At 39.8% G+C, this 26,693-nt stretch overlaps 1 protein-coding gene across 1 annotated transcript; it reads right to left on the reverse strand.

Annotated features, from left to right (window-relative positions):
* nol11 (nucleolar protein 11) lies at positions 1-26,103 on the reverse strand. Its single transcript, XM_041217379.1, has 18 exons — positions 25,884-26,103; positions 25,211-25,324; positions 24,029-24,085; positions 19,360-19,508; positions 18,443-18,500; positions 16,533-16,674; positions 14,739-14,927; positions 13,894-13,970; positions 13,055-13,178; positions 12,410-12,519; positions 9,895-9,972; positions 8,761-8,945; positions 6,052-6,177; positions 4,993-5,223; positions 4,206-4,284; positions 3,257-3,349; positions 2,247-2,354; positions 1-257 (listed from the first exon to the last, which is right to left on the reverse strand). The coding sequence occupies exons 1-18, from the start codon at positions 26,010-26,012 to the stop codon at positions 144-146; spliced, it is 2,163 nt and encodes a 720-aa protein (XP_041073313.1). The 5' UTR covers positions 26,013-26,103; the 3' UTR covers positions 1-143.
* Positions 26,104-26,693: the final 590 nt, after the last annotated feature.

Consider the following 26,693-nt stretch of genomic DNA (forward strand, 5'->3'; position numbering starts at 1 on the left):
TATAAGAAAAGTAGCATTTAATTCAGAGTGAAATACAACACCCAAATATTTGAAGAAAATTGATATTTTCACATTATAAATATAACTCAAAGCAGGCAATTGAAACAGTGACAAATACATTTCTTTAACAAATTTGTACAAAGCTAAAATATTTGGATCACTTCAATAGAATACAGCCCATCACTCGTCTGTGGTTTTAGTCGGCCCAGATTCTGCAGACTTCCTTCAATCTTGCTGAGCTGAGAGTAAAATTTAACCTGCCAGAGGGGTCCAAAAAAGGTAAAAAAAAGAAATTAACAACCGTCAGCAATTCTGAATTTGCTCAAGATCACAAATGACATGACCAGTACTTGTCCACTGTGTAACACATGCAGCCATTTTGTAGTTTTGCTTTTGTAGCTTGGGTTGAGTGACTGGTGTACTTGAGCTGGCTCCTACCATTTATAAATATTTTTGTGTTATCCTCCTAGGCTCACAGATTCACAAATTGGGTCTTCAGGTCTGCCCATCCTCAAATTCCAAGATGACAGATCTCAGCTCTGAAACTGTTCAGACTATCAACCTAGAGAGATCACAGCAGTGGTGACCCATATTAAATACTTCTACCTGCTTGGTAAATTTAAGATCTTCACTCAAAAGATCAATATACTTCCAATTCCATATGTCTGGCCTCATCTTTTTCCATCTCAATTGATACTTGGAGAAATATGAGTCAATTAGGCCAATTGCCATGGATTCGCAAAATATCCGGTATAAGTGCCCCACCTTGTAGAATGCTTGGAAGAAACAAGAGGTTTGTTAAGGGAAATATGGGTGGATGTGGTTTATAACTTTTTAAAGAGGAAAGCACCTGATAATTACCAAAAAGAGATATGGCAAAAACAACAGGTGGAATGTACGACAAAAATACAGAGCTGGTTGGCAGTCACAAAGCACAAGATCGGTCAAAGGGAAGACCCTCAGGCTAAAAGATGTGGACAGTGGTATTCCATAAGGGTCTGTGTTGGGGCTTCTGTGACCCAAAAATAATCTGGATTTGGAAATTGAGGGAACGACAGCAAATGTCTAGACACCAAACTGAAGTATGTATAGCAAATTATGACCAATGTTTTAAGACTATAGGGGGTCTGACTAGCAGGATAGGCAGGTAAATGACAGAAGTAAAAGGGAAAGGAAATGCATCTTAAAATGATATGGTTTAATATGGAACAGAGTCAAGATAAGTCGATTAAAGGTGGCATTACAAGTAGATAAGACCATCAAGGCAGCAATCTGAATTTTTGAACTGTATCATAGGGACAGCGTAAATAAACAAGTGGCAACGTTGAACTTGTTCGAGATCTTCCATGTGCTGCGTATGACTTAGGGCATCTCATTGCGGGATGGACGTAAAAGAAATGGCAACAGTGCAGTCTAAGTTCACTAGGCTAAATCTGGGTTAAAGTTTTCTTTCATTAGAGCCAAGAAGGTTAAAGAGCCTAATAAAAAACACAGAAAATGACGGAAACATTCAGCAAGTCTGGCAGCATCTGTGGAGGCAGAAACAATGTTTCAGGTCAATGGCCTTTCAGAATTCCAGCATCCACAGTATTTTTCTTTTGTAAAGTTAAAGGGCAGCTTGATAGAGGTCTTCAAGATTCTGAAGAATAGTATCTGGTCGACAAGGAGACAGTAGGGAGGGGATAAATGCAATTAAAAAAAAAATTAAGGAACAAAGTTAGAATAACAATTTCAGAGCATCGTTAAAATGTGGAAGTCTCTACCACAACCCATCATCGAAACAGAGCCTTTTCCATCAAAAGGAAATTGGATAGTTGTTTGAAAATAAATATTAAATGGTATGGGGAGTGAATAGAAGAACAAGATTAGATTAGGTGACTGAATTGGAGAGGATTACCTGAAAGGAGAGAGTATGAAACAAAAAGTATGTTTCTGAAGAGAGAAGTATACAAGTACATGGAGAAAAGGTAAGGTTCAAACAAACCAAAAAGTGATTGTTGGACCATACTGTATCCTTCTGTTCCAAGATTTAAATTTAATGTTCCAGTTTCTAGATACCAGTCCAAAGATTTTTATTTTAGACAAAAAGGATAAAGTTCCAAGCAAACACTTAACATGGTAACAAGTAATATTCAAGAGGTTTATTCACATTTCAGCAAACTTCCCAGAGTGAACCTGATATCAAGTAATCACCTGTTCTAGAGATTATAAAATATACTTTCAACACACTTGAATGTGTAGCATACCTGGGTTCTGATGAATTTGTGAAGGTGGGTGATTAATTCGCGTGCCTCTGTTGCCATTACCAGCACCGTAAAGTGAGCATCCAGTAATAGAGATAACCAGTCCAAAACCTGAAATGATGCCAGTGTTCACTTAATGTTCACAACTTCAAAACACTAACAGCAACCAGCAGTCATTCTACTCAGTTTTATTGGGCTATATTCCCTAAACAGGCTCGACCAGGCCGGCTGTTTCAGGAGCTAAGTGCACAACAAACATTCAAACCGGTTCTCTTTACAATATATTTGTTCAGGATAAACAAGTTATTTAAGTATAATATGTTTCAAATTGCTCAGGTTGTGAGGGACACTGACACGGTCCATTTGTTGTTCATCCCCAGTTGCCTTGAATAGGTGGTGGAATTATGAACTCTCAAACTCTGGATTGCTGGTCCATTATATAGAATTTACAGCACAAACAGGCCATTCAGCCCAAATAATCCATGTTGCTGTTTATATTGCACTCTAGCCTCCTCCCAGCCCTTGTCATCTAACCTCATCGGCACATTCTTCCAATTCTCCTTCCCTTGTACCTATCTAGCTTCGATTTCAATGTATCTGTGCAATTCGCCTCAGCCACCCATTTGACAGCGAGTTCCACACTGACCATTCTCTGGCAACATAAACATGTGTGACTACTAGACGGCCGAGATGGTCCACTTTGTTCAAATGTATGGCTCAGTCATGATCATAATTGGTTTGCCTGAGTGATGGTCCATTTTCCTACATGAACTATCAGGCATTTTCCCACAGAACTGTGGCAGGTTTGTATTTTTTCACTTTCACAGAGTATCACAAATGGTTAGATGCAAATTCTTTTATACTTTCCCAAACTCAAGACAGTTGTTTAACAAATCATTGATTAAAAACAGAGAACATAATAACCAACCCACACAAAACCAGTAATATCAGCACTAGCTGATTCAAGTTTATAGCACCAAGTGTAACGCATAGAAAAGATTGACTTTACATACCTGACTGACCGTGGGAATCCTTTTCCCTGGAAGCTTTACATTGACAGTTTCACAATGCTTCGCATAAAGGTACTGCACATACTGGAGAAACAACTGTGGAAGACAAAGGCTATTCATCCTGTGGCAGAGAATCTACATACCATAACTGGACAAAGATCAGCAAGACCTAATGTTGGGATCAAGTACTTGCCTCTCAATCAGTAAACAGTAAAAAAGGCTGCCCATCATTCTAACCCAACAGATTAGACGCATTACCATGTGAAGAGTTTCTAGTCTTTGGTGCTTACATCTTAGCAATTTTACATTTGCACCAAACCAAATTCATCATCAGTGTTTTCAATTTTCTTGAGCAGAGCAGAACATGAAAACTAAAAACATGAAAGCTTTCGGCAGCAGAACATGAAAACCAAAAATGCCACCTCTTGGCTTAAAGTTGTAAAGCTCAGGGGATCAAAAACTAAATCAAGTAATAAAATCATTACCTCCTCCCACACAATGTTAACAAATAAAGTCAAAATGTTTGCATATTACTGGGGGGAGAAATCAACTTAAACCAATAAAATAAAAACCCTGTGAATGAATTTAGAGCTAGGTGGCAATGAGATCCACAATTTAAACTCATGTCTGAAGTAATTGCTTCCCAAGGAATTCACATGATATGAACATCAGCTATTTCAAAGAAAAATGAGTGAAGAGGTGTCACTGAGGCAACCCCAAGTCAAGGAAAGAAAGTGCTTTGCTTCCCAACTGTTCTTCCCTTTAGCACCCTGGATTACACATTCAGAATAGACTATATTGCACAGAATTCTCTAGGTCAGCTCCAGTACAGGGAGTCACTAAGCAAAGGTCAGACATTGAAAAAGATCTACAAGGTTCCAATTAATCTGAAGAATTCAATAACTTTCAACTATACTCACAGACTATTGCATTTTCGATGGACTGTACTTACCACCACTTGAGGAACAGGAAGATCTTTGAGGTGAGGCAAAAGGAAAGCTTCACTGTACGAGGATAGCAGAACTTCATTTCTGTACAGTGTAGTTAAAGAAAGCTTTGTACAAACGTTTAGGGTGCATAGCAGGTCTTGAAATCTTAAAATTAAGGGTCAGTATAAAAGAGGGTCTCACAGATATGTGTAATGATATATTAAAATCAACATTTGAAACTATCCCCTTCTAACCAGATGATTGGCTCATGTGGGCCTGCAATGACACCATGTTTGATTGTTTAGAGAAATTTTTCTTCCATTTAGCTGCTTGCAATGGTCACAAGCTATGCTACTTTCTAGTAATATGATTGGTCTATCCATTAATCTTCTACTATTTGATCTGTTGGAACCACAGAAGTAAAAAATAACTTGTGGTTGAGATTGGCTGAATAAACTGACTACATAATCACAATCTAATTCCTGCTGTATCGTGCTTAATATTTTAACCTAGTAATTTCACGCAAATTAACAATGATTGCAAAACCATTGATGTTAAAAGATTAGGTTCCTCCAGAGATTTGCCACCTTTGCATGGGATGGTGTGATGAGAAAGTTAGGGAATTACAAAGGGATAAAATATTTCCAAAGATCTGTCACATTTCAGTGACAAGTGAATCTGTGGCCAAATTCCTGCTTTAGCACATCACAAGAATAGAGATCTAAACAATTTCATCGGAATATACGCAAAGGCTGCTAGATATATCAATCTTTACCTTTTTTTGCATTTTTTGACATGGATAAAGGATACAGCAAAGCTGCCCTCTTCAGGCTAACTGGACATGTGAGTTTTACATCAGACTGTGAAGGATCATGGGTCTCTTTTCCATCACAGCTGTCCTCTTCCAGTAAAAGTGGACTGCAGCCATTCTCTACAATCTCCATTTTCGCTTCTGCTCTTAAGGAACTCTGATTGAATTTGACATAGGATGCCACACTGCCTAAATCCACTGTGATCTTTTCCAGATCTGAATCATTGGCACTAAGGGAAAATTAAAAACAAACTACTTCAGTCGTCTTGAATTTCCATTTTCAGGATAATGGCAAGAAACAATACAAAAATAACAACTTGAAATGTTTTTAGGAAGCTGATAAAATTGATTTACTGGGCAAAGAACTGTGGTCAATTTACAAGCAGCTGTCTGAACACAGTCTGGTGAGATACTCCCTGCCAATTTATAAGTAGCCTTTTAGCATGGGTTGTTCATGTGGGGAATTGCAGTGTGAACCAGGCTCCATGAACTCTGCAAACACTGCAGCATCAGTTGCTCAAAGACTTGTTTTTTTTGTCTGTAACTGAGGCCAGAAAGAGACCTCATTGGCCCATTCCTCACATTTACAGGAGTCCTTTCTGATCGCAGGAGGATTCTCATTGCATATAAGCACACAGACGTTTCCCTCAATAAATGCCCTGTTTATATTAGAGCTGATAACCAGCTCAGAGGTATAATTGGATTGATAATCTATATGCTATTGCAGATGGCTAAGTGTGTGGGTAACGAAACAGCTGTGTAAATAGAGCAAACCTAAATATCCTAGTGTTCTTGCTGTTTAGAGTATAGTATCCACAGTTTTAAATAAAAATCATTAATTGCTTTCATGGGATTAAGCTTTACACTTGCAGCAAAACTTAATTAACCATTTGTAAGCTGCCCAAACGTAGTTTGCTGAAGTTAGTTCAACAGGAACTAATTTTGGAAAACATGTCAGAGAACCTGTGAATCTGCCAATTTGATGCTTTAAACAACACTGGTTAAATATTTAACTCATATGCTTTCATACAGCAAAAAGCCAACAGCTTAATACTTACCTGAGGAAAAGCTTCAAACAGGCACACGTAACAGCCTCGGGGATGTCAGGGAACAGCTGAAGGCAGAGCTGCAACAGGGAATAGTCTGCTTCATCCAAGGCAACTGCCATTAAATCTGGACACAAGCTGAAAAGCAATTTATAATTTTATAGGGACTGCAACTTTTTGCCTTACATTCCTCAGAACAAAGTGTCAACCTCCCATCAAAACTGAATGCAAACAGACATAGACTTAGGCTGAACCAAAAATAAAAATATCTGGAAAAACTCAGCAGGTCCGGCAGCATCTGCGGAGAGGAGCACAGTTAACATCTCGAGTCCGTATGTCTATTTTTACTTAGTTCTGTTGAAGAGTCACATGGACACGAAACGTTAACTGTGTTCCTCTCCGCAGGTGCTGCCGGACTTGCTGAGTTTTTCCAGGTATTTTTATTTTTGTTTTGGATTTCCAGCATCCGCAGTTTTTTGCTTTTATCTTATAGACTTAGGCTGCCCTGATCTCCCCAGTCTCATGTGGACAGTGTGTCCAAAAAAATATGGTTAAGTGCCAAGAAATTTAGAGTTGGTGTAAAAAACATACTGGGCTCAGCACTTGCTTCACATAGGAAGTAATCAACCATTATAGTTAAGTTGAGAGTTCAGACTGGTTTTATGTGAATACCTTGCATTCAAAAGGAGAATTAGAGGTATTTAAAATTATGTGGAGATTGGATAGAGCAGATAGAAATATACAGTATCCTCTTATAGAAGAACTGATAACCAGAGCACACAGATTTAAGATAATTGACAAAAGAAGCAAAGGGAAGATATGGTTTCTTTTTAAACGCAGTGTTCACTGCCTGAAAGGGTGGTGAAAGTAGATACAGTAGTAATTTTTTAATGAGGAACTGTTTAAATGCTTGAAACAGAAAAATCTGCCTCGAGGAAAGAGCAAGGGACCAGGAGTAATTTAATTGCTCTTTCAACCTGCTGGTACAGTCTTTCAACCTGCTGGCACATGCACGATGAGCCGAATGGTCTTGCTCTGTGCTATGTAATTTTAGATCCTAATTGACGACTTCAGGCACACCAATTGGCTGCACTATTAGATGCATCATTCTTTCTTTCATAATGTGGAGAAGCCAGAAGCTGAAACATTATTAATTTAATGTCATCTGGCTTCGTTAGTGCAAATCACTCAACTTTGTCAAAGAGAAATGGGTTCTACACGGCTACTACTCAAAACGTGCCAGCCCTGCTCTTCCTTAAGAAAGCTGTGAAAATGGTGCGTTCCAAGGACTCTGTAAAACACCAAGTAAACTGGAAGTTGGATTGCCATCTGATTTTGCCCAATTCTAATAAAGTGGTTTAATTACAGCTGATTCACTCACATCGTGGTACACAGATCTGGCATCCACTCTTAAAAGTCAAGGCATTCCTGGGTTCAGATATCAGAGCAAAGCAGGACTTAACATATTTGCTTTGGTATCCAGTCATAAGCATGAATTAGTTACACTCAGTTTCAGGGAACAATTGATTTCATCTGACTCTTGCTCTGTGAAAGCAGCAATTTCCCTTTTCAGGATGTGTTCTGTTTAAGTACAAGGATGCCAGCCTAATGGTTGTGTTTGATTATGATACATAGAGGTTTCATCTGCTTGATATCCACTTCATGAGCCACACATCTTCAGCTCAGGCTCCTCAGCAGTACAATTGCTAACTGTTGGGTTATTTTATTGGAGCTGTGAATGACAATGGTTCATTTCCACAGTGTAAGGAGTTATACGTCACTACCAATTAATTATACACTGCTACAATGCGAATAGAAAATGCTGGAATACACAGCAACTGTGAAGAGAGAGAAACAGAGGCAAAATTTCAGGTTGGTGACCTAACCAGAAATGCTAACTCTGTTTCTCTCCACAGATGCTGCCTGATCTGAGTATTCCCAGCATTTTTTGTTTATTGTTCAGATTTCCAGCATCCGCAGTATTCTGCCATTGTTTACGACTTAAAATGAAAAGATTGAATATCTATCAGGCAGAGCAAAAGTGACCTGAAGAAGTGTCAGCAGAAAAAAAGTCAGGATGTCCTGCCTCCAAGAGCTTCCAAACCAGAGGGGAGGGAGCTATGAATGCAGGCAATTAATTGCTAGGAGCAGTGGTCACGGCTGAGGCCACAGCTGGCCCTTGAGCAGTAGCTACTTAGGAGTCAGGTAGTGCAGGTAAGTGGGGTCAGGGATCGCCAGGGCCTATCAGGCAGGCCCTGGGGTCGGTAGGAGTAGTGGGTCAATTGCAAGGGTGGGGTGTGTGTGTGTGTGAAGGGATAGGGGTTTTCTTGAGGGGAAGGCTTCCCTACATTGCCATGTGCCTCTCTCCATCTCCAACCACCCTCAACTGCTTCTGAAAGAGGACCTGATGACCATTAAAAGCAGTGGGAAGGCAGTGGAGACAGCACCCCGCCTTTTAACCTGATATTACTCTCCTCCCTCTTCATCTCCCAGCCTGCTTCCAGGGTCGTGGGGTTGGGGTGGTGGGAAAGAATGGGTAGGGGAGAATTCCAGCCAATAGTTTAAGTTTCAATAAATTCTTTTCTCTGAAGAGGAAACTGGGTTACTGTTGAGGTACATTGTTCAAGTAGATAAAGGTGCTAGTGACCTTGTCAAAAGGCCCGCGTTTTTGGTTTTGGGGGAAAAAAGGTATTTTCCTTATGTTTAAGAGAAAATCCTCACCTGTAAGAAAGCATCCGTGTCTTTAAAATATTCATTAGCACTTTCTGGGGGTAGAACTTCACCTGCGTCTTACACCTGCTTACCAGGATCGTAGCAATCTGTGCAATAATTAGCTGAACATTGGGTTTCTGCAGGTTTCTCAGCAATAACTTTAATTGTTCATCTATTTCCTCTTTTGTAGCAGTCTGGGAAAAAATGCAATATAATAAATTAATCTGGCCAATGACAATTAAATGTCAACATATAACATGTATAAGCAGTAGCCCATTTCAAGCCAGGATAATACTGTGACACTTCAGTACCAGGACAAGAAAAGAGGGCTTTACAATGCCTACCAATTTCCCCTGTGTCCCAAAATACAGACTGAACGAAAATTAGTGATTCTTTAAATTAGGATGATTTGAATTGTCTGAGCTGAGGGAAGCTGAAGCCATTAGCTTAACCCTAATAGCTAAACAAAATATACAAACTGTTAGGCAGCTTCATTCAATAATTACACTCCCTGCCCACAACAACAGCAGAAGCCCTGCCAGTTTAATCTTCTGCAGTATTAATTCAGCGTTCGGGTGTAAAATTTAATTTTATTCTAAAAGGATTTGAATAGAATGATTAAAACACAAAAAATTTCAATTAACGTGATTATACACATCCACAAAGGACCTGTTAGAGAAACAAACAAAGTAAATTAATTTTGCACTGCTATCTGATTAATGCAATTACCAATCCCATTCTTTTCTTACTAAAGACCTATAATTACATTTTTATTTTGCAGAACACTTACACCAGTCCAAATAGAATCAAAATTAGACTTTAAAATCTGCAACCTGTCAGGCTGAGTTTAATTACTAACACATTAAGTATTCTAAATTCATGGAAAAGTTGTGTTGCCATCATGATTGAACACAGTAATTAGCTGGCAGTAAAATAGGGACAACTACAGTAGCAGTGAGGAGTGTCACTGAAGCATCCATACCACAGCTTATATAAAGAAATGTGTCCTTAAAACCGAGCCTCATAGCACCACTTTTTTTTTTAAATGCAAACCCTGCATGCCAATAAAGCTGGGGTGGGAAGGGGGAGTAAAAGACACAGCTCAAGGCTGAAACAAGTTAACTCTTTAGATCTTTGGTTTACCTGAATCTCAGTGAGAACCTGATCCAGAGAGACAGTTTGTGACTGAGGGCTCAAAACGTGACTTTTCCTGCTCCTCAGCTGCAACAGAAAATTTAAGATTAAGGAAAATCTGTATGAGAGTTTCTTTTTCACATCTACAACCTCAAGTTTTCCTCATTGAGCCTTTTCACCAAAGCACAAGCCACCTGGGAATGCATATTATAAACTGATGCTAAGGGGTCAATTTGAACCCAACTTGTTGGGTGGGAAACCCATGGAATTGGGCAGAACATTGATTTTACACCTTAACCTATGTTACTTGTTGATTTCAACACAGCAAAATCAGGTGGGGTGTAAAACCAACAGTGCAACTAATCCTGCCAGTTCCCCAACCGTCGGGATAGATTAAAATTGCTCAATGGACAGGGTATAAAAATCAGGGTTCCACCTGATTCTCTGGGCTTCCCACCAGCGAATTAGGATAAAGTTTCTCCCCAAATCTTCAGTGTGTAAATTAAACAGCAGATTTACAAATGCAAGATATAAATTCAGTTATTGCTTGTTCTCCAAGCAAGCGTCGACGACGTTTAGAATTATGCAGTCCTCAATATCACAAGTGTAAAATGGGACTGGCAGTCCGATGCATTAATCTTTTACCCACAATTCCCTATGCAACTTGCTCTTTACCTTGAGGCCAAGGAACAATTTCACGTCACTACAGGGCAGCGCTGAACCTCTGCTCTGAAAATTAGTTTGCATCAGGAATCAGAGCAGTCCAACGTACAAACAGCTCACTGCACCAACTATCCAAACATAACTGGTGCATCCTTTCTCAGCAGCATTCCATCAACAGATTGAACAAAAATCCAAAACACTTGCAGTCACAGGCTGTGTAATCAGTAGCACTGCAAACACTGAATGTGACTGAACAGTTGCTCATGTGCAAGAGGATAGATGTAAAATACTCATGAGACAACAGCAACTTAGCTAAAGAACACAAAATGGAGATTTGTATTTTAATTTATAAGATGGTGGTACTTTGGCCAACATAGCTACTTCCACATACCTGAGTGCATTAATCTTGATTGATGCCTATGAATTTATTCATGTATCCACATATATTCTCACTCCCACACATCTCTCCCTCAGCTACGAATATTCTGCATCCTTTCATTTAAAAGGCTTTCAAGTGTACATTTCAAAACTTTGCACAGAAACACAGCACTCCCAATATTTTAATTAGCCTCAATCAACAATCCACATACACCAATTTGCCCACCCTTTGTATTACAATATATCGAAGAGTTTTGTGGCTGTAATACTGTACTTTAGACTGGGAAGCCTCTTTCCAATTGGGTGATTGATTCATAGTGTTGTGTGGTTACTGTATTAGCAAGCACATTGTCACAATCAATTCATTCCATGTTTGTTAATATCTCTGCCCATACTTCCCCAATCAGTTTGTTTACTTAATGCATACTTCAAAGTTCCTTATCTGAATTTTTATTTTTAAACATCTCACTATTTTAAAATTATTTATGCCCTGTGCCAGTATCAGACCTACTCAGCTTCCCTGCTTTTCCCCAATCCAAATACTTTAACATTACCCAGTCCTTCCGTTCTGTGATCTGAATTGTCCCCTCTCCCCTGAACTTGCTGAATGCTGAAGTCCCAGCCCATTAAGCCCACCTATTCTCATGACATTAAGGACCAGGGTTCTCCAATACACTAGCCACATGTAGCTGGTATGGCAATCCAGTACTGGCAAACTGCATTCCTGATCAGTAAATAAAAAGATAGTAAATAGATTCTGTCTTGCATTTGATTTCAATTCTTGGTTGTGCGCTTGTGGGTAAAATTGTAAGATGAAAAGCAGAGTGTGGCAATGTTTTTTTCATCAATCTGAATTCTTTCCCTTCTTAAATGAATGATGGTAGATGTTTGTTCAGTAAATGTACACTTACTAGTATTGTACAAGTATGCAACAGGTGTTTTTCTCCTTAAAGCGCTACATTAGTGCATCTGGCTACTAGTCAGCAATTTCAATTGAAGAGAGATTCTTGCTGCCCCCCCCCCCCCCCCCACCCCGCGCGCGTGCGCGCGCGCCAGATCTTATGCTCCATTAGAATCCAATTACAAATTGAGTTTAAGGGTGAATGAAACAAAAAGAAAACAACTTCACGAGAGAGAGAGAGAGAGAGAGAGAGAGAGAGGGGGGGGGGTGGTGGTGTGGGGAAGGGGGAAAGCATATAACAGGTACACAAACAAAAGTTGAACAGGAGAGCAGATGCAAAGTGAGAGGAACTTACAGAAAGTAGAAAGAATAATGTAAAATATGTGGAAGGCTTAACAGAGGTGAAAGTGTCAGCAATATGGAGAGAAAGGCTGGTAGACAGTTAGACAGGAGGAAACGTTGAAAATAAGCAGAAATATTGTTACATGAAGAGAGGGAGAGAGAGATTTCCTTTTTCTTTCTAATTACATAAAGTTTATTTCCAGTAATACACACCAAGCCAAACTGAAAGCTTATGCTTACATTTCTTCTGGGTTCCGGTTCAGCAGGGGTGTATGGAGTTTGTTCCGGCTCAGCAGCCTGTTCGCCATGAAGCAGTGTGTTCCAGTTTACAACGGTGGAAATAGCTTTTACTTTGGTGGAGGAGAAGACAAGAAGAAAGCAGCATGGGTACATGGTTCTGATCAATTGTCAAATGAACTTGAAACAAAAATTAGCAAGCTATGTATTCACTGCACATACATATTTGAAATCACCAATGCCTGTGATTCAATGGCTTTGGAGCACTTTGAGACAACCTGGTAAAGATGCGAAATAAATGCAAGTTTTCTCCTATCTTGCTCAATCGACTATTCAACTGTCAGGATGTGGAGGCAGGCTACTTTGACATAGAAGGTGCCACATTCAACTCTGGTATAATCCTCACACAAACACACAGTAAAAGCAGGGACTGCCCAATGTTCTTCCTCTACAACCCAGGGTCAATGACATGGATCTAGAGTGGCTATTGTTGCCCGAGCTCAAAAAAAATCAGCCAGTCAGTATAGTCCATTTAAAAACGAATACAAGTAACATGTTCTTCTACCCACACATGCAAAACAAAACATTGTTAAAAATTGATGAAGTGAAAAATATTACAATTTGTTGCTTTAAACAGTGGTGACCTACCTGCAGCATCTGGCTGTTTGAGTTTGCCAAGAACAGCAGCCAAAGAAGAGGTTTCGCAGGTAAATGGGATCACAGTCAGCATCTTTCCATGAGGCACAAAGAGTTTCCCACAATAACACCATAACTAAAGAATAAAAGACATAACCTTCAACAGAAAAAAACAGCAATTCTGACAAGGCCTTTTCTTACTGGTGTTACTTAAAATTCCCATTGTAAACTCTACCCCCACCCATTAACACCAAGTCAGGAAGAATGGAGATCCATCTTGAGACCACACCACTTACTGACTTTTCAAAAAGGTCCAAAGTGCAGGAAAGGATCCTGCTGCTATTTATCCACCAGATTAAGGTGGTTAAGTTTAGAACCAACTCCTACCACTAGATACATGCGGCAGTACTTGGAATATGTTAATTACAGGAAGACAATTTATTGAGCCATAAAGAGTTTTTGGGTGGTTGGGGAGTGGGGAGCAGTGGGGACAGCTAGGCTTTCCACTTTAAGGAACCATGATGTGAACTCTGAAAGATGATAATGAGGTTAAGTCGCAAATACTCCATTGACTGAAGTCAAAGACAGCAGAACTATTAGGGACGGGATATGTGGAGACTCGCTACCCCAGTGAGACTGGAAATGAGGAGCGCTCCCCACTTAGGTCATCACTGGGCCAAGTCTACACAGAACATTTTCTATTTGGATGACTCCAATTACTAGTTTTAAAAGATAAAACATTCAAAGTAAGATGGACATTACTGGTTTACAATTGCCCCATGATATTCAGTATTAAGTAGGGGAATAAAGTCTCCTCCTTAAATTAAAGGCAACATAAAAAAGCAAGATACCTGACCACAGCTTCCCTCTGGGAATTCCTTCCATGCCTGGAGTGTTTGGAACCTTGTATTCCAGATACTCAAACAATCTGAAAAACATAAATACACCTCTTTTTACAACCAGAGTGCACCACCACTGCCTAACTGCCTCAGCCAGTGCCTTTTGTTGCAAGAAAACTACCCCTGAATTCAGCTGAAATTATCTGACAATGTTAAAGGTGAGAGCTTGGCGTTGCAGTCTATGCTAAATGCACAGTGTAAATCTACCTAAAGGAGCACATGGATAAATTTCAATGCCAAGGGGTCAAGGAACTCAGGTGGAAAATAAATCTGTTACCTAACTTCTGTAAATGGATTTTCAAGTTCCAATACCAACCATAAAGATCTACTGATACAACGGAATTGAACTGGAGTTTAATCCTACTGTAAATACCATGAACAAACTCCTGGGGGAGAAAAAGTAAAGAGTGACATCTCTCATCACTTGCAATCTGCTAGTATATGTATAATCAGTTTGAGCCTGAAGGACACAATTTTCCACTGGCTTTTAAGAAAAAAAATATTGTGCACAGTTAAAAGAAGAAACAAGACATTAGCACCTTCCTAAGAATACAGCAGGTTGTGGCATTGCTAGATTCCAGCTCTCTCAGACATCAGCCCAAGGCCACTGCGCATCAATTTTTCCTTTTTGTGCTTAGGACTTACATCAGCAAAGCATCAAAATTGACACACTGGCACCAACATGTTCAGCCACAGACCTGCAACCTTCTGATCTTGCACATTTCCATTCACACAACTTGAAAATTACTTTGTAATTACTTTTCTTCCTGGTATCAGGATCTGTGGTCAACAGGTACCTTTGACAGTGCAATGTTGGGAATATGGAGCTCCTAACACAGCAATATGAGTCTCATCCAGGACTAGGATGGCAGCACGGTCTAGCGAATCCTTACAGCTTGGCAGCTTTAGCAGTAATGACTGTGGCAGTATCTCAGCTGAATTCCTGTTTAATGACAATGGCATCTTGTAGATACAGCCACCGGAATCTATGGCAAAAGAGGGAAAAAGTTTTGGTTACGAGTTTATCCACTGCATATCCTTTTTTTGAATATACTCAATAGCATGAGTTACACCCCTACTGGGGGAAAAAACACTAGTAGAATGGATATCTAATCAATCTCTATACTGTTTACTGAAATACGATAACCACACTGTCATCAGCTGCTGCAACTCACTTATGCCAGATGAAAGCGTGGGATGAATGGTTTAATTTGGATAAAACAGACAATTAAATGTCTGGTTTCTGCAGCAAACAAGAGTGTTACTGTTAACTTCTGAGAAGCCATTTACAATAATTTTGCCATTTCAATGATATTTACTAATGAGTGTTTAGTTTGGAACAAGGTGCAATCTTGTGGGATCCCAGATAGCCTCTGCAACTGGACAGAAATGGCATCTTGAGCATCATATAGAAAGTATCTAATAAATAAACAATTTGAAACATAGAAGATTGAGGAAGTTTGACAGAGGATGCTTCCTCTCCTGGGGGGAATCTAAAACTAGGGGGCACTGTTTGAAAATAAGACAGAGGTGAGGAGGAATTTCATCTCTCAGAGGGTCACTAGTATTTAGAATTCTCTTCCCCAGACAGCAATGAAGACTGGGGAGATTGAGAAGGTAAACCATATCGCAATACTTGTGCATGCTTCAAATATATGCCAGTAGCTGTGAAGAGCTCATGTGCTGATGGACTAAGGAAAGGTGATTGTGACTTTCTCCCTCCCCAGTCAATTCCCATGTTAATTTTGTGAAACAGTTCTCAATGGTTGAGTGATATCCATTCTAATTCTATGGAAGACAGTTAGCTTTTATTGATAATGGCCTCATGACAGACCAGCAAGTTAGTTTGGCAATGGCAGTACAGAACACTCAACTGCTATTGAGCATGCAGCGGGATTTTTGAAGGTTGCAGTGACAGTAACAGAGTGACTGAATAGCAATACTGAACAGTCCAATTCCCTTGGAATTATTAGAATGGTTACACTATCAATCTTGTTTTGGACTTATCCCAATAACAGTGTAAATCTGACAATATTTTCAGAATAAAATCAGTAGTGCATGTTTCTCTTCTGTTCAGGTCCTCCAAGAGCGAGGCCTGATCTCACACTATTTGCTCTGGTTCCAGCATAACACTGTCAACTGTACCAACCCTAGCAACAAATTGAGCCCAATACCACCCGCCACCAGTGGACATGGAGCGGTAACAGTCTGGAATATATCCATAATAAAAGTATTCCAATGTCACATGAAATTTGAAGTGTGTCTACCATGCTCAGGCTCAATGTTACTCCAAACATCAATGGGTACTGTCAGGCAGACAGAAGGTGTGTCTTTTACATAAGTAGTACCAGAATAATAAAACTATTTGTAGTATAACAGTAGAAGGATAGTTCCAGAAACTACAGCATTATATCTGTTCTTAAATACCTGATCATTAAATACACTATGCACACATCCATTGTTAGCTACCAATAAGTATGAAAAATAATGACATGAAGGTTATAGTTGATCTATAAAAGCCACATGCTCGCATTTTGTAAAATATTCCTTATTGAAGTCACGTTCAACAAAATGGATCGAATGCAACTTACATAAACACATCAGGACGATGCCCTCTTGTTTAAAGGAAAGCACAAAACACAAAGGACAGCCATTCTCTTCTCCTGAATCCAATTTAAACTTGTGCCATATGTTGGGGTTTAGTTTATGTACATATAGATGAAACATCCCATCCTACAAATAAAAAGAAACTTTGAACCATTTAAATACTAAAAATTCTACTTCTGAAAACAAACATTCATCAAATCAGCACCTTATCATACAAACTGAGGGCAAATGATTGCAGAATGGAAAAAGATAGAAACTAGTAACAAACCAGTTAATCGCACAACACTCTAAATTGTGAGATTTCCATGTGATACTTTCTCCAATAGGTCTCCATAGATCTTGCATCATTCCCACTTAGAGCAACGATAGCCAGCCTCCCTTAGTTCTTTAGTAATATTTCCCTAAAAAGGTCTTTGGAAAGGGTGTAAGAGTGATCTGTGATGCTCTCCTAGGGACTGCCCAAAATGATCTGGCTGAGATTAGGGACCCAGCCCTTTCTGATTTCAGCATTGCGCTATTCACAATAAACAATTTTTAAAAATCTTCAAACAATTAATTGATACTATTAACCTTATGTCACTTGTTTTACTTCACTTGCACATTGCACAGCTAACTTACTGGGAACAGAGATTGCAGGTAACTAATTAAGCATTTAGCAATGAATAAAATTAGAATTAAATACATTTCCCATTAATTAATATACAGCTGTACCAAAGCATTAAAATAAAACTCAACATTAGAACATTAGTCATTTGACTGTTTAAAAGAATGCTCAGTTTTAAGGGAGAAAAGAACAAACACTTCATTAAAGATCACTATGGGTTTGGGGGTGGGGGGCAGAGAACAGAAGCCTACTGGGAAAATTGGCACAATTTGACAAATGTTAACTTTCAGCCATTTCTTGCCTCACAAAACAAACTTTTTTTAAAAAATTGAGGCATCAAGGTGAGAATTCTCTGTTGAGGCAGGACATCAACACGGTTAAATAAAGTAGAAAAGACAAAATAGATTCCGCAAGTACTGATTAGAGTTTCCAAACACAGATTGTAAGAAAGTGGCCCGAGGAAAAATTGAGCTCAAGGAGGGATGGCACGATGAGTCTTCGTTTCAATAATATAAAACATGCTCATGTGGAGTGGGGCTTGGTCCCATAATCTGCAGACTGAGACTTGAGAGCTCCCAACATAACACTAGAGGAACAACTGGAAGATGGATAGGAGCAGGGGCATAGTATGTCATTTCATAGTATGAAACATTTTGTTGATGACCATCATGTACTCCAGTTTTATTTAAACTGAAGAATTCTCGGGATGTGGGCATCGCTGGCACTAATTGTTCATCCCTTGTTTCACTATGAAGGTACTCCCACAATGCTGTTTGGGGCTGTGTGCGTGGGGGTGGGCAGAATCCTGACCCAGCGATAGTGAAGGATTGGCGACCTCACCAAATCAGAATAGTGCACAATTTGGAAGGATCTTGGAAGTGATGTTCCCATGCATCCGTTGCCCTTTGTCCTTCTAAGTAGAGAAGATTGAAGGTTTGGGAGATAGTGCTGCTAGTCTTGGCAGGTTCCTGTCATGCACCTTTTGTATTTGTATAATTCGTATGTATCTAAGGACACACTGCTACTGCAGCAGTGGTGCAAGGGGTTGATATTTAAGCCAGCAAATGAGGTGCTGGTCAAGCTGTATTAACTCAATATACTTCTTCTATAACAAAAACAGAAAATGCTGGAAAAATTCAGCAGTTCTAGCAGCATCTGTGGAGAGAGAAAGTGTTAATGTTTCGAGTCCCTATGACCCTTCTTCAGACCTGCTGAGTATTTCCAGCATTTGCTGCTTTTGTTTCGGATTTCCAGCATCCGTAGTATTTTGCTTTTATACTTTTTCCATACCTTCTCAGTGACAAACAATACAACAGGACTTCCCGCTTCCAGTAAAGTGTCACTCCACCTACAAATAAAATAAGATTACATATTTACCTGAACATTTCAACAAACAAAACTGATTGCTACACCTGTTATCAAGAATATTTTCAAGAGCAACAGAAACTTATACACAAATTTAAACAGTTATCAGACTTGAGTCAAGTCACTTTCAGAAGTCATCCAACTTTGATTTTATGGTTTATGACATCATCTGAACATAAGATTAGATTACTGCTTTGTAATTTACTCATTACTGTTCATTAGCAGCTGCGTATATTAAGGAAGGGGGACGGAAACCAGTTAGGGCTGGGTGGGGGTGGGGGAGGAGGGCAGGTGATTTTCACGGCGGCAGCAGCTGGGTGTTGTTGGCATTAGCAACCAGAAGTTAGGGAGGGATGAAAAAAAATCCATCAGGATTTCCACTACTGACTGCTGTCCAGTGATAATGCAGGTGTGCTTGATGAGGACATTAAGCTTGGCTGGATGCACTTCACTGTTAAATGAGCAAATGCTTGTTGAACAAGCTAGCAGAGCGCTGTTGACTCCTCGGGAACCGCACCCTGGCTGAGATTAGCAAAGTTAGCACTGACTAAGAGTTAAAACTGGGCCCTTCCTTCTCCATGTAGCTAACTACCAAACTGCTCAGTGCATTTATCCACCATATCAGCAGCAGAACTGAATTCTCAGCCATCGTTTATCAACTCATCCACCTCTCCACAAAAATACAAGTACGCCTTCATCATTCCTCATTCCCAATGTTTCTCCAAATAAAATTAATACATGAACACAAAGTAAACAAAAGTTATGTAAAGAAGTTTTTTAAAAACTTCTCACAGCAGCACTAATGATGTGAAATCTTGTCTGATATATCAACTGATACGAACCTGATGACTTCATCTTTTGATAGGACACTTCCGATTTCGTGCTGTGGAGCTGACAGAAGGACATCAAGTTGTCTCACACTTCCTCTTTCAAAAAGCACCAGAGGCTCCGTGTCGGGTAGTGTGTGTATCTGGTAGATGTCAGCTGTTAACTAAAATGCATTAGAAGTAAGAATCCAATTGATTAATATTGACTTCCATTTCCTTTGTAACAATTTCCTCTTAGGCTGACAACACAAACATCTTTCCCAAGTATTACTAAAAAAAGTCATAAGACGACATTTTCTCCAATCACATCTCAGTAGTATGATTGCAAGTACAAAGGTTAAGCAGCAGATTAACAGAATAAAAGCTAAATAATATATAAAAGCAACTAAATAAATTGTACATAGCCTAAAGTGAATCACAGAATCTTAATGGCACAGAAGGAAGCCATTCGGCCCATCATGTCTGCACCAGCTCTCCAAATGAGTATTATGATCTAGTGCCATTGCCCCGCCTTTTCCTTCTGCCTCTGCACACTGTTTCTATTCAAATAATCATATAATGCCCTCTTGAATGCCTCGAATGAACCTGCCTCCACCATAATTCCAGAAAGTGCATTCCAGACCTGAACCACTTGTTATATGAGAAAGTTTTTCTCACGTCACATTTGCCGCTTTAGTAAATCATTTTAAATCTGTGCCCTCTCATTCTTGATCCCTTTCTAAGTGGGAACAGCTTCTCCCTATCTACTATGTCCAGCCCCCTCATGATTTTGAAAACTTCTATCAAGTCTCCTCTCAGCCTTCTCCTCTCTAAGGAAAACAGTCCCAACTTCTCCAATCTATCCTCATAGCTGAAATTTTTCATCCAGAGATCATTCTTGTAAATTTCTTCTGCACCCTCTCCAATATGTTCGCATCCTTCCTATAATATGGAACAGTACACAATATTCCAGCTGAGGTCTAATGAGGGTCTTTTTTAAATTCAGCAAAACCTCCCTGCTCGTGTACTCTATGCCCCATTAATAAAGCACAGGATGCTATATGCTTTATTAACTGCTCTCTCCACCTGTCCTGCCACCTTCAATGATCTATGCACATATACACCCAAGTCTTTCTGCTCCTGCACCTCCTTCAAAATTTGACCCCTTATTTTATATTATCTGTCCATGGTCTTCCTACCAAAATGCATCACCTCTCACTTCTCTGCATTGAACTTCACCAGCCACCTATCTGCCCACTCCATCAACTTGTCTATGTCCCCTTGAAGTTCCACACCGTCTTCCTCGCAGTTCACAATACTCCCAAGCTTCGTATCATTTGTAAACTATGAAATTGTCCCCTGCACACCAAGATCTAGACCATTAATATAAATCAGGAAAAGCAAGGGTCCCAATACTGACCCCTGGGGAACTCCGCTACAAACCTTCCTCCAGCCTGAAAAACATCCATTGACCATAACACTTTGCTTCCTATTTTTCAGCCAATTTTGTATCCACGTTGCTACTGTCCCTTTTATTCCATGAGCAATAATTTTTCTCCAAAGTCCGTTGTGTGGCATTGTATCAAATGCCTTTTGAAAGTCCATATACATCGCATCAATAGCATTACCCGCAGACCTTTTCAATTACCTCCTCACTCCAAAAAACTCCAGCAAGTTAGTTAAACACAATTTCCCCTTTAGAAATCCATCCTGGCTCTTCCTCATCAACCCATATTTTTCTATGTGATTACTAATTCTGCTCAAAGAGTTATTTTCTGTTTCTGTTACGCTTGCATGGTTGGCTCTCTTTCTTTCCTAAATAACAGACATACTTTTTCTCCTGGGGCCAATTACATGCTTTCTAGTTTGAAATGGCTGTTAATGACATTACTTTTCAGTATGACACAGAAATTTACATGTGCGACAGAGGAATTAAGCACACATGTGCACGTGCATAGAACCAGAATATATTTAAAATATTGCTTTCCTGTCAGTTTTTTTTGTATCAACTTCTTCCCCCATTATAAATTCACACTTCAAAACTTATTATGGTTTTGCCTTTACAAACTTATCATTCTGATTGCATTACCTCTGGCTACTTGGTTCCCACAAGTTATTGAAAGTGCTTTGCAAGGGGGCAAAAAATCCAGGCTCCATTCCCTTCCTACCCATAACCAACTGAAATGTCTAAGGTCCAATATAAAAGTTTAAACAAATGTAAAAATGTTTTTCAGAAAAGCTCGGACTTGAGGAATATTTCTAGAGGTAAATCACTTGAGATTGTTCGAAACTGTAAATTAGGAGGTACTGTCTAAAAGGTTTCAAAGTGCCATATAGTGGTCAGAGTCTGCAAATGCACATTGCCAACTAACCCACGACAACTGAAAGAAAAATGTCAACAGAAAGCATGACCAGACAGTACAGCTGGGTGTTGAAGGGAACGTTGAAACTATAGTAGGCCCTTCAGTTCCTTATGCTTGTTCCAGCATTAGATCACAGATGATGTGTAGCTTAACCCCATCAACTCACCTTGGTTCTTAATTATCCTGCCAAACAAAAATCTATTAATCTCAGATTTGAAATCGTCAACTGACTCTCCAGCCTCAATAGCTTTTTCGTGAGTTTAGATTTCCATTGGTGTGTGTGTGAAATGTTTCCTGACATCACCCCTGCCCAGCTTAACACTAATTTAAAGTTTATGGCTCCTTGTTCTGAACTCCCTCACCATAGGAAATAGTTAGTCTCTCTATCCTATCAAATCCTTTAATCATCTTAAACAACTCAATTAGATAATCCTATAATTTTCTGTATGTAAGGGGATACAAACCTGATATATGCAACCAGTCTTTATAATTTAAACCTTTTAACCCTCTATTATTCTAGTGAATTTGCACCAAATCCATCCTTTCTGGGATGCAGTGTCCAGAACTGAATGCAGTACTCCCTATGGAGTTTAAATAGAGCTCTATATGGCTGTAACATAACTTTCATTCCTCTATATTCCAGCCCTCTTCAGACAACAGCCAACACTCCACTTACCTTTTTAATTATTTTCAGTACCTGTCCACTAGTTTTTACTGATTTCTGTACTTGGACCGCTAAATCTCTTTGCTCATCTGCAGTTTCTCAAAGCTAGCTATTTCGAAAATACTATGATCCATCCTTAGATAGAAAGTGGATGACTTCAGAGTTTCACATATTGAATTCTACCTGCCACTGTTTTTTCCACTCACTTAATCAACTGACGCCGCATTGCAACATTCAGGGGAACAAAGGAATTTGGAAACAGAAGTAGAAGCATGTTTAAGGTAATGGATCAACACCAACACAACAGGTTGGGCTGAATGGCCAGTTTCTGCATAGTTTCTTTATAGTTCTATGTAAGGAAGGTTTACGTACAGGAATCACTTACTCTGCACAAGGGTTTTAAGAGTACTGATTGGTCCCTTATGGAGTTGCAGACAGGATGTCAAGACAAAGTAAACTTTCAAGATGAAGGTGTTCCATATTGACACCTTGTGGTCGTTATATGATATTGTATACATGCCAATGTAGACAATGGCATGTATCTTTAAGAGGCTGCATAGTTACATCACTATGACAGTGTATGTAAGGCTGGAGGATAAAAGGTACAGCCTCCATGTTAGATATTCACTATTGCCTGTGATCTCTACTGTATGTTGTCTGTGACTCTGTATCAGTAAGACTTTAAGTATACCTGATGAGTCAGACATAGTCAAGTAATCAGCCTATGTAACTGCTGGGATCCAGGCTAGATCAAGGACTGTGCACAGCTGTATATAGTTGTTGTTAGTAATAACCTCATGTAATTGTTCAACCAGCCTCGATATCTTGCTTAGCATAGATAGCATAGCGACAGGTCCCTTGAGGTCTACATCAAGGCCCTCAACATATTTGATGGCAGCAGACAGTAAGAGACCATGACTGTCCGTAATTTCATGCAATCTTCAACTCCTTATAACAGCAAATAATGAGTTATCAACTAGGGAGTAATGACAGGTGAACATTCCGAATATATTAATATCAAAACCCTTACCACAAAGTCACTGGCAGGTGTAACGTGTTGCAAGTAAATCTAATCGTGTCATTAATACAATTTACATAAGGGTTTTCAACATCTTTTGCAACTGAATGCTTTGATTCGCCTATCATATTAGTGTATAATAGATATAAACAAGACAGAGTGGACTTAACTTGAATATTGACTTTATTCAAATAGAAAACATTTCACCCTTCTGCTCTATGGCCACGGAAATTTAATTTCCAAACGAATACAGTGAAATACAAGTGCTATGTATTGCATTTTGTACTGCAGCCAAAATAAACTACCTGTTTTAAATCTACAAAAGGAAAGCCTCCACCTCGTGTATGGAATTACACAATTTGCCTCATCATTAGAATTACTTAACTCACTTGTAAATTGGACTTTAGCCTTTGTTTTGTGTATAACCCTCTGGGTGGTAATGAATCAAACATACGAACAAGGAACAGGAATAGGCCATTTGGCCCCTCAAACCTGCTCCACCATTCACCAAGAGGACGGCTGATCTGAGATTAACCTCAAATCTGCATCCCGCCTACCCCCGATAAGAAATCCCATTCCCAATGATAAATATTACTTTATGAATCTGGATTATGTTGCTTTGCTTTGTATTTTACTTTAGGTAAAGAGAACCCAACTTACTGTTGCTTTGAATGTTTTTTCCAGATTGACATCTTCATCTTTCCAAATCCTTAAAACCTAGAAGGCAATGAAATAAAAAAAAGAGCTAACATTAAACACAGTTTACCATTTGCAATTTAAGCTGAATGTAAGTAGTTCCTCTTATTGTGCACGTTTGTGATTGTCAGGGCCATTTATTCTTGGCATCAGTTATTAGCATTACACACTCCTAAGCTAGATGCAGAATTGGCTAGTTGCAGAGTTAGCACCTCAGTTGCTCTACCCCAAGTCTTAGATGGTAGTAATTCATTGTGGTTGATCTCAATGAAATTACCAATTTGTGTTAAATTATGGTTAGCTTGCACTCTTGATCCTTGGTCACCAGGCAACTGTGCAAACACATATCACCCTTATGGTTGACACAGCTTTCATCCATCAGTCCACATTGGATTGGACCCTGGGTTACAGATCTAGGAGAGGGGATGACGTCTGCTTGGGAGTGGCCTGACTCTGGTCTCACTTGAAGAGAAATTTAAACCAAAGAACAGATCATATTATCCCAAATTAACAAAGTGAACAATTGAAAATTGAGAGAAAAGTTATTTGTCACAGTTGATGAAATTGTGTGAGTAGGAAAAATAAAGGCTATACTGAGCTTTTTAAAAGTGCAAGTTTAGCAATTTCTATTTCAAATACTACAGCATCCACCTGTAATCAGACGTAACCTCCATTTTTCATTTGATTACATTTCAACGAAGCACCTTGGGATACTTTTCTACATTAACAATGCAATACAAATGCAAGCAATACTGCACTTTGGCTCATACAGCCTGGTTGTGTTGGAGATCGAGGTGGGAGTGCATCTCATGCATCCAAGCATAGACACACACAGTTGCTAATGTTTCCTATAAATACAACACTGACTACACTTCAAAAGTATTTCATTGGCTGCAAAATGCTTGGTGTTGTTTTATGTTCGTGAAAGGTGCTATTTAAAAAGTCAAGTCTTGTTTATCTATGACTGTACAGAAAGCAATTTGAATGTACTGAATATACAGTTAATTGAGTCCAGGTTGTCTAAGGGACTTGCTAAGCTTTGTTTGAAAATGTACTGAAGTTACACATGACTCTCAAATTATATTTTATCTTTACCGAACACAGAAAACAGGTCTACTTGAATCCAAAATTTCTTTATATCTTTACCTTGTGATCATGAACAACAACATATTCTCCAGTAAGGCTGTTGTAAACAGCAGGGCATGAGATTTTTTGGGTTTGCTTGACCGTCCAACTTCCAAGAGGCTTTTGGTCCGACACCTTCAAAAGACCAAGCAGAAAACACCCAAAGGTGCAAATTTTATTGATGTAAATGCTTTTCTAGGTTCTTACAAATTAGGCAACAAATGTGATGAGATTAAGATGAAATATGAACCGAAGCCCTGTCTGTTCTCTCAAATAAATACAATAAGATTCCATGGCGCTATTTCAAAGAGGTACAGAGGAGTCATCCCCAAAATCGTTGCCAATATTCAGCCCTTAATCAACATCATTAAAAGTGAGCTGATCATTATCATATCACACACAACAAACAGCAAGTTGGCCGTCTCGTTTCGTACATTACAACGGTAACTACAGTTATTCCCTGCGGTTCCCAATGGCTGCGGAAAAGGCTGAGCTGTTGTGCGTGCCCAACATTTTTGGTCCTCTCCCTCCCTTCCTCTTCCTTTCACCAATATAACAGTGCGCGGGAAGCAGGGTCGGTACCGTCGAGGCCCATTAGAGTCAGTGAGCCCTCCAGCAGTAAAGATGCCAACACACCGACCCCCCCACCCCCCCCCCCCCCCCAACACACTCCCAGGGCCATCGTCACCCTCACCTTGTAGACGGTAACCGTCCTGTCTTCGTGAGTAACAATGACACGGTCGGGCCCAGCGGACTCCACACCGCGCAGGGCACCGCCGCTTGGTAACCCGCAAAGCGTGAACTCCTCACACAGCCGCGCCATATTGGCTCGCTGCCTCCGCCCGGCGCTTGCGCACCACCAGGTAAAGATCCGGACAAGAGGGCCCCCCGAGTGCTTGTCTCCGCGGAGGATCGCAAAGTCTGCGGAGGCCTCCCGCCACAGCGCTTTCGAACGGTGCGGAGGGATCGCAAGGTCTGCAGTGGCCTCCAGCTACAGCGCCTTCTAATGGTATGGAAGATCACACGATGTCTAGCAAGAAGCTGATCTGATCTACCAGTCCCATTCCATAAAGATAAAAGCTTAATATTGATTTAATGTTGAGTTCAACAACTTCAGATCATGAACTTTCTCCATCCCCACCTGCTTTCCGATCCCCCTTTTTCAATAATTTATAATTTAAAAAATATATATTTTTCTTTTCCCACCTATTTTTAAGGGTAGCAAGCAGGACAAGCAATTGGCAGATGGCCCTAGTGGGGGTGGGGTGGGGGGAAGGGATCGAAATGGGCTGAAAGGTAGAGATAAAACAATAGATCGAAATAAATTTAAAAATAGGTTTTTTTTAATCTCGTCCACGGACGGTCTATACATGGCCCAGCCAGAACTGGACACGTTTTTGCAGCTTGTTGTTGAATTCGGCAAGATCGGCAACAGTGCAGGGTTCCTCTAGTAATAGACATTGCAGGAAATGTTGCATTGTGGCTCAGTTCCACATTCACAAGT

The sequence above is a fragment of the Carcharodon carcharias genome, chromosome 22, assembly GCF_017639515.1.
Source record: "Carcharodon carcharias isolate sCarCar2 chromosome 22, sCarCar2.pri, whole genome shotgun sequence".
NCBI classification, from domain to species: Eukaryota; Metazoa; Chordata; class Chondrichthyes; order Lamniformes; family Lamnidae; genus Carcharodon; species Carcharodon carcharias.